We start from the raw sequence: 9,012 nt of genomic DNA on the forward strand, positions 1-9,012 counted from the left end.
ACACTCAAGCCTTTCTTCCTCCCCTCTTGCTGCCACGTCTTGACACCCCTCATCCCCAATGTGTCAAGGGAGCCCCATTTGGCCATAACCAATGCCTCATCTGAGTTTGACACCCCACCCCACCACAGTCACAGCCCCCGGCGGCTGGGGCATGTGACTTCCCTTCCTAGGCACAGCAAGGACCTCCAGCCCATCCCCAGAGCATGGACGCTTTTGGCCTTGCCACGAAGGTCCCTCCTCTCTCTAAGAGGCTGCCCTTCCACCACCCCAAATCCTTTCCAAGACAACCGAGAGACACAGAGGGTTTAGAAACCAGGCAAGTTTTAAATATAAGTTTGCACAATATTAACATTAAATATACATCATAAATAAGCCTTATAAATATAAAACTGATAAAAATTGATAAAAATCGATAAATTAGTCATGTCCCTCCAAGGAACTGGCCTCGCAGTTTCTGAGACCCCCTCTAGGAGAGCAATGGCTCCTGCGTGAGAAAATTCCAGGATCCACCACCAGGGGGAGCAGCCAGCAGCGAGGACCCAAGACTGGGGCTTCCCGGCGCTGGGAGGTGGGTCTGCTTTTACAGAGACCTCCGTGTACACCTCCCAGCGCCATTTGCACCACCTGTCCTGATTTACAGATTTTTAATATCCACCTTACGTCAGGGAATCCAAGCAACCGACAGGCAGTGGGGGCCTTGTACAGCCTCTAACTCCCTAGCTTCACAAAGAGAAAACAGGTCCACAGAGGTAAAGTGACCTGCCCCAGGCCACGTGGCGACTTCGGGGCTGGCCTGGGACCTGAGCTCCATTCCCTGGACCCCCGGATCAGGGCTCCTGGGACACCCTGCCGCTGTTACAGCTGCCTAAAGTGAGGTCACCCAGACATCCAGGTGTCTGGTTTGGGACATGATGAGGCATAGGAGGCCAGCTCAGGCTGTGACCTCCCCTTCAGAACCACGGAAAGGAGGAAGTCTGGGGGCAACGGCCCTGCAAGTCATGAGAGGGAAGGACCGGCAGGCCTCGGGGAGCAAGGCAGGGGGGCAGTCAGCCCGGCCATGAGTCAGCCTGTGTCATCAGACCCCTGAATCAATGGAAAGTCGGTCCCGCGTGGCCCGCCCGGCCACCCCACTGGGCCTGGGGAACTTGGGGCTGAGGTGGGGGCGCAACAGCCTGACTCTGTCTCCCAGCCTGGAGGAGGTAGAGGGGTCTGCCCAGCTCCCACCTCTTAAAGTGCACTTCTCAGTGGCTAGTAGCAGAGGGGAAGAGGTTTGGGGACCCGGGAGCTGTCATCCTGCGATGGTTCCTCTCATCCACAGAGCACCTGCCGCATCCTTCACCGGCAAGGGGTGCTCTCGAGGCTACCGGGGCAGCTGTCCCCTGGGCATGAGTCTCTTGCCTTTCCTGGAGGGTCTGGTCCTGCGCACCCCCTTCCTCAGGGCCTGGTGGGGGCTGTGTCTCCGGCTCCGGTTCGGGCTCTCCCCCCACTTGCTGAAGACCCGCCCCACTGAGTGCATGAAGCGATGGTAGCCATGCAGGAACCTGCAGCCCTCCAGCTTGCGCTGAAAAGCATCCGAGGCAGGGGTGGGGGTGGGCGGCTGAGAGGCCCCCCGGCCAGCCTTCGTGGGCTCAGCCGTGTCTGAGTTGTCCAGCAGCTGGGCCATGCAGTAGATGTTGTTCCTGAGCCCGAGGATGTTCGGCCTCGCCATCTGCAGCTTCTCCAAGTCCTCGATGTTCAGCCCAGACCTCTCCAAATCCTGGGCCTTGGGGAGGCGCTGCTCTAAGTCGGCCAGTCTGTGCAGGACGCAGCCCAGTGTGGCATTGAGGGTCTGCAGGAAGCCCCGCCTGCCCAGCCCCTTCAGGGTCTCCTCACTGGGGAAGGCCCCGGGGCGCTCCCTGCAGTGCTCTCTCAGTTTAGGAACATCCAGGCCTTGGATACGTATCTGGCGGGAACAGGAGGATCACAGGGTGAATGCTGAGGATCCGGACCACACTCACAGACAAGTCAGCCTTGAAATGCTAGACCTCATGCACCCCAATCCAATCTCCCACTGGACAGATCCGGAAACTGAGGCCCGAGAGGGAAGAGGACCCCAAGATCACTGCAGGCAAGGTCGGAGTGATGTTGGGGGCCTGGTGGGATGCCCGTGGGGAATGAAGAGCTTCAAGAGGGCTGGACTCTGTCTTGCTCACTGCTACGTCCCAGTGCCTAGACCAGAGCCTGGTAGGTGTGCAGGAAACACACTGAGTAAGCGGGTGAGCACGGTGATGGTGTCCGGAGTCCCGCCCCGGGACCACAGAGCTAGGAAAGCTGGAGGGCCAGCCTTAGCTCCTCAGGGTTAAGGCTGGAATAACATAGCGACTCAGTTCCCCCACCTGGCCATATGGAGTGGGGCTAGGCCTGTCCTCCCTGCTTCTCACTCCCTTCCTAACCCCATAGTTCTCTGAGACTCAGATGCCACAAGGGCCCAGGTGCTTACATAGGGGTCCAGGAGTCTGCTGGTGTCCTGCATGAGATCTGTCTGCTTCTGGAGCTGGCCAAGGAGCACGCGGTACTCTTTCGAGCAGCTGCCTATAGCCGCCATGCTCGCCATGCTTGGAAACAGGAGTGCAAGGACCAGACCTAAGGCAGAGAAGAGGGGTGTCACCTGACTTGGTGAGGAAAGCCACAGATGGGAGCCTCGGGGAGGGGGTTCAAGAGGGCCTTGAAAGGTGCCTCCTTCATCCCAGACTTTGTGTAGTGGAGGGCGGGGCCTGGGCACTGTGTGGCACGGTGTGTGCCCACCAAGGCCACCATCATCTCCCCAGTAAGTCACTGCCCAGGGCCTGACACAGCAAGCAGTGGGAGGGACTGAGACAGTGGCTGCGATTTACCAAGTAGGTCTTTGAGCAAAGGCTGCAGTGCCTGGCCGGATCCCAGTCCTGCCTACAGCACGGTTCTAACCTCGGGAGCTGACTCTCTGCAAGGTGAGACTGGCTCCCTGCAAGACCACTGGGCTAAAGACCGGCCACTGCCCTAGGACCTGCCTTGTCAGCTGCTCTGGCCATCCAGGTAGATGGGCCTGAGAGGGCTTCAGGGCAGACAGCCCGGGAGCAGCTTGTGCCCTCAGCTCTGTCTAGAACCAGGAGAGGCTGCCTTTTCAACCAGAGGTGCAGCCTGGAACAGATGTGGAAGACCTTTCAGTCCATGTCCCCCCTTTCCTGACAGGTAAACCAAGTCTCAGGAGAAGGTCCTACTCAGGTCACACAAGGCCAGGGCTCTCCCCTGACCTCTCATGCCTCCCTCCTCTCTCCATAAGTGGCTCCTTCTGTCAGGCCCACCAGGGATGCTGTGAGCCTGTCAGAAGGTGTTGGGGGCGGGTACAGTTACCGCTCACCACCACCCCCAACGGGCCACCGGCAGCCACGTGGTCGGAAGGGGCCTATGGCGCAATGGCCCGGAAGGCAGTGACACCATCGTTCCCGTCCTAAGAACCATCCGGCTCTTTGGGGAAGGCTGTTCGGGAGGGCCAAGGGGCCAGGCACCCAGGCTTAGCGACCCCACGGCACCCTCGCCGCCTCCCCAGGTATCTGCTGCCGGGCTCTGGCAGGGGCCTGTGCCTGTGGCAGCGCACGTGGGACTGGGGTTTCTGTGTGGCTGTGCATCTGGGGCTGTGTGCGGCGTGAGGGAGACCTGTTCCGTTCACCGTGGGGACTCTGGTCTGCATGTGGGGGTTCCTGGGCTGGTGAGATCCAGGGCTGTAGATGACGTCATATGGCTGTGTGCGCATGTGGCCATGTGGGTGTGGCTGTGCGTGCTGTGTGATTGTGTGGGCTCTGGGGCCCCCAGGCCTGGCTGACTTTCTATTCATCCCGGGCAAGCTGGAGGCCCCACAACCCCTCCACACCTCACACCACTTCCCTGCCCAGCTTCTGAGCCTCCCTCTCCTGCCCAGCCTCTTTGCCCATCCTATTCTCTCACCCCCTGGTTCCCAGAGTTGCCTCTACATCTTGACATCACCTCCCCCTGGAAGCCTTCCAGGGATGCCCCTTCTCTACCTGTGGAGATGCCAGGTTCTCAGTGGACCACTCTCTCTGCCTGACCTCCTGGCTCTCTCCCCTTCTCAGCATCCTTCTGCCTGGCGCCTGGCCTCCCCAGTTCCCGGAGGGCAGAGGGTGCCTCTGCTCCCCACCGGCACCCGTGGGCAGACCCAGCAGGCGGGTTCTGGCGGGGAGGAAGGAAGTACTTACTGAGCAGTGTCCTCTGTGTGAGCAGTACCCCCATGCTGGGTGCCCGTGCTCCGGCCCGCGCCCGCTGGGGGTGACACCTCTCGGCTGGGAGCCCTGCAGGCTGGCAGCCACTTTATGCCCGCTGGGGCGATTGGCCAACACCTCATGAGGTGGGTGGGGATGGGGAGGGGGGAGGGCAGGCCTTCTGGGAACATGACCCCAAAAACCAAAATTTCCACGGGCGGCCAATGGGCGCAGGGCGCGGTGTATGCCCGCTCCTCCTCCTGTTTTCTTCGAATTCGTTCTTCGAGGTCAGCCCTACGCCCAAGGATGATGTAAACCGCAGCCTCAGCCTTCCTGGGGTGAGTGGGGAGGAAAAGGGTCCATGCCATCTTCGGGGAACTGGGCCAGGGATGGGCAGGAGGGACTTCGAGCTGGGCCTCTGGAGGCCCCAGGCCAGTCTCGGCCCAGGAGCCATTGGCCTCGCAGGACACGGTGGTTGGGGGCTGAGGGGAGCGAGACATCTTCCTTCTTGAGTGCCCTTCCTGCCCTCTCGCCGGGGCTGTTGGGACATCTGTGAGCGGAAACCACCGGGCTCTGGGCACAGAGCCAGACGCAGGCTGGCAGCCCCGAGATTGTGGTTCAGGCCCCAGGACCAGCATCCCCCAGCCCGGCTCCCGACGGTCTCCTTTCCCCCATCGTGCACCCTCTGCCAGGCCCACTCCCCAAAGCCAGGCCTTGTCTCTGTAGGCAGGCTCCACTGGGGAGAACTGGACACTTGGAGCAAGAGAAACAGGAGGCCAGGGTTCAAGCCTGCTGAGGTGCTGTGTGACCTGAGGCAAGTCACTTAACCTCTCTGGGCCTCAGAGACCCACAACTATAAAATGAGGAGGAGAAAAGCCTTTCCCAGCCCACCTCACAGGGTTGCTGCCATCATGGACATAAAAGGAAAAGACCTCTGAAGGAAAAAGCAAAGATGAAGGTCTGATTCCAAGTATTAGCTGTCGAGGGGGCGGGATGGGGGAAGGAGGAGATGGGGAAGCTGTGAGCTCAGAGGGGAAGCCGGGGAGGGGGAGTTGCCGCCTTGACAGTTGGAGACCAGGTTTCACTTTCTCTGAAAGATAGCGATCTTAGGTTGGTCCTCTGCGAAAGGGCCCTGGGAACAGCGCCTCCCTAGTCAAACTGCTACTTTACTGTGGGGTAAACTGAGGCCTGGGCGAAGGCAGACAGGGAGGCCAAGAGGCTGGCCCAGGCCTATAGACCCTGCCTGGTCAGCACATCTCCCAGGCCCAGAGGAGGGTCCTTGGCCTGCACCCTAAGAAGCCCGGGTGGGAGGAGGCCCTCAGGAGTCTGGGGAGTCAGGGTGGGACTCCTGGTGGCTGCCAGGGAGGCCTGAGCTGCTCCAGCTGGAGGGAGCATGGGGTCTGGGGCGCCTGAGCAAGGAGAGCTGGGGCAGCCAGGAAGGAGGAGGTTGGATGCACCCCTGTCCATGCCTGCTCCCGATGCCCACTGTGGCCACCAAGGCAGTTGCCACCCATTCTCCCCATCACTCATTTATTCATTCGACAAACCTTTATTTGGCTCCATGCTGCACCAGCCACTCCCAGGTCTGAGGATCACGTAGTAGGCAAAAATAGGCGACCCCACGCCCAGGAGGCTGCTCTTCAGCCCCTACCCACTCCCCGGCACCCAGGCTGGGACTCACCACACCAGGCCTCATACCTCCCCCTCACCACCCCCAGGGGCCAGTTCTGGATTCTCATCCTGAGAATGTCGCTTCCGCTGAAGTCCTCATCTCTGTGCCCACCCCCACAATGCTGTTTCCTGGGGCCATGCCAAGAGGGGATCCTTCTCCATTTCACATCCCTGATCTCGTCTTTTTTTCTCTTTTTTTAAACGCAGGATCTTGCTCTGTCACCCAGGCTGGAGTGCAGTGGCGCCATCGTAGGTAGCTCACTGTGGCCTCCAGCTCCTAAGCTGAAGCAAGGCTCCCCGCCTTAGTCTCCTGAGTAGCTGAGACCACAGGCATGCATCACTATGCCCAGCTAATTTTTTTATTTTTTGTAGAGACGGGGTGTCACTATGTTGCCCAGGCTGATAACAAACTCCTGGGTTCAAATGATCCTCCTGCCTTGGCCTCCCAAAGTGCTGGGATTGCAAGCGTGAGCCACAGCACCCAGCCACCAATCTCATCCTGCAACAGCCAGGGGAGAGAAGCCGCTGGGCAGTGACACCTCAGCTCACTTCAGTGAGGAGCTCGAAGCTCTGGGAAGTTTAGGGGCTGGCTCAAGGAAGGAGCGCCAGATCTGAGCAGAGGGCTCTAGGCCATTTTCAGCTGTGGCTGACCGACCACCACGCTTGGTGAGAAACAGCCACATGCCTTTATCTTATTCTATCTATCCTGTGGTCCAGGGAGGCCGTGCTGTCTCCTCATGGCAGAGAGAGGAGGTTGCTTTGTCTGAGGTCACCTACGAATAGTTAAGAGGAGAGGGGCATTTGGCCAGGCATGGTGGCTCACGCCTGTAATCCCAGCACTTTGGGAGGCCGAGGCAGGAGGGTCATTTGAGCCCAGGACTTCGAGACTGTGTCTTTACAGAAAATGTAAAAATAAATTATCCAGACATCGTAGTGCATACCTGAAGTCCCAGCTACTAGGGAGGTTGAGGCAGGAGGATCGCTCGAGCCCCGAAGGTTGAGGCTGCAGTGAGCCATTATCATGCCACAGGACTCCAGCCTGGGTGACAGAGCAAGGCCCTGTTTAAAAAAAACAAAAAACAAAAAAACCCACCAAGAAAAGAAGGCATTCAAATGAGGCCCAAAGACCATACTCTTTGCACATAGTTAATGAGGGTGTCAGGCACAGGGCCCAGGGCGCAGAGTCACTGAAGGTAAGGAGAGCATGTAGATTACATTGCTAGGACTCCCATAACAAAGTACCACAGACTAGGGGGCTTAAGTAACAGAGATTTATTTTCTCACAGTTCTAGAGGCTGAAGTCTGAAATCAAGGGCTGGTTCCCGAGGCCTCTCTCCTTGACTTGTAGATGACTGTCTCTCCCCGTATCTCCACATCATGTTCCTTCTGCTTGTCCGTGGCCTAATCGATTTTTTTTTTTTTTTTTTTTTTGAGACAGAGTCTAGCTCCGTCACCCAGGCTGGAGTGCAGTGGCACGATCTCAGCTCACTACAACCTCTGCCACCTGGGTTCAAGCGCTTCTCCTGCCTTAGCCTCCTGAGTAGCTGGGATTACAGGCGTGTGCCACCACGCCAGGCTAATTTTTGTATTTTTAGTAGAGACAGGGTTTCGCCATGTTGTCCAGGCTGATCTCGAACTCCTAACCTCAGGTGATCCACCTGCCTCAGCCTCCCAAAGTGCTGGGATTACAGGAGCGAGCCACCATGGTTGGCCTTATCTCTTCTTATGAGGACACCATTCACATTGGATTAGGGCCCACTCACATTTTACCTTAATTATTCCTTTTTTTTTTCTTTTTCGAGACAAGGTCTTGCTGTGTTGCCCAGGCTTAAGTGTACAGTGGTGCTTTCATAGCTCACTGCAGCCTTGAACTCCCGGCCTTAAGCGATCCTCCTGCCTCAGCCTCCAGAGTAGCTGGGATTACAGGTATGTGCTACCACACCTGGCCAATTTTACCTTAATTACTTCTTTTTTTTTTTCTTTTCTTTTTTTTTTTTTTTTGAGATGGAATCTCACTCTGTCACCCACGCTGGAGTGCAGTGGCGCCAGCTTGGCTCACTGCAACCTCTGCCTCCCAGGTTCAAGCAATTCTCTGCCTCAGCCTCCCGAGTAGCTGGGACTACAAGTGCCCACCACCATGCCTGGCTAATTTTTGTATTTTTTTAGTAGAGACGGGGTTTCACCATGTAGGCCAGGCTGGTCTCGAACTCCTGGCCTCAAGTGATCTGCCTGCCATGGCCTCCCAAAGTGCTGGGATTACAGGCGTGAGCTACCGCACCCGGCCCTTAATTACTTCTTTAAAGGCTGAACTTCCAAATACAGTCACGTTCTGACACACGATGGTTAGGACTTCAACACATGAGTTCAGGGAAGACACCATTCAGTCCATGCAGCCTGCAAGAGGAAGGCATGGCTGGAGGGCACAGGGGCTGGGGCCACTGTCGGAGCATCCAGAGTGAAGTGATACACAGGAGGACAGGGAGTGGCTCGGAGGTGAGGAGGCCTGGCCGCTGACCATCCCAGCCAAGCGTGAGGAAAGATGCGTCAGCGTTTCTGGTGAGGTCAGCAATCAGTGACGTCCCTCTCACCAGCAGGAAAAGCTTGCAACATGGCCCAGCCAGTATAAATAGGCTCCCTGACCACAGGACCCGGGCTGTCCCCTCTTCCCGGGCCACGTCAGCCAGGCCCGCGTGATTTGGAGAGGAAGAGAGGACCAGCTTGGTTCCTCAGAACTGCTGCTTCCTCACTTTCCGGCTTACCCTCTGGCTGTGGGGGCCCTACGCCTTTAAATGCAAGGATAGGACCTGAGATGGCCTGGCAGGGCCAGGTCAAAACTGGAGGCTGGGGAGAGGTGCTCCGGTGGGGGGAGAGAAGGTGGCCCCCAATCTGCTGGGTGGGAGGTGGAGACCAACCCAAGTTCCATCTCAATCTGCCTGTGAGCCCAGTGTCCCTGGACCAGTCATGTCCCCCTTCTGAGCCTCAGTTTCCTCTTTTTAAACTGCAATGACAGAACTGAACAACAATGAAAAAGACAAGCAATCCAATTTAAAAATGGGCAAAGGGTTTTAATAGACATTTCTCCAAAAAAAAGAAGATATACAAATGGCCA

The 9,012-nt window shown here is 57.5% G+C and overlaps 1 protein-coding gene across 1 annotated transcript; it reads right to left on the minus strand.

The window, feature by feature from the left end:
- Window positions 1–304: 304 nt before the first annotated feature.
- Window positions 305–4,786, minus strand: OSM (oncostatin M). The gene is made up of 3 exons (XM_001136178.7): window positions 4,230–4,786; window positions 2,480–2,622; window positions 305–1,942 (listed from the first exon to the last, which is right to left on the minus strand). Exons 1-3 carry the CDS (start codon window positions 4,261–4,263, stop codon window positions 1,361–1,363), a joined length of 759 nt encoding a protein of 252 aa, XP_001136178.1. The 5' UTR covers window positions 4,264–4,786; the 3' UTR covers window positions 305–1,360.
- Between the last annotated feature and the right edge of the window lie 4,226 nt (window positions 4,787–9,012).

This window comes from Pan troglodytes, chromosome 23 (genome assembly GCF_028858775.2).
Source record: "Pan troglodytes isolate AG18354 chromosome 23, NHGRI_mPanTro3-v2.0_pri, whole genome shotgun sequence".
Classification (NCBI taxonomy): Eukaryota; Metazoa; Chordata; class Mammalia; order Primates; family Hominidae; genus Pan; species Pan troglodytes.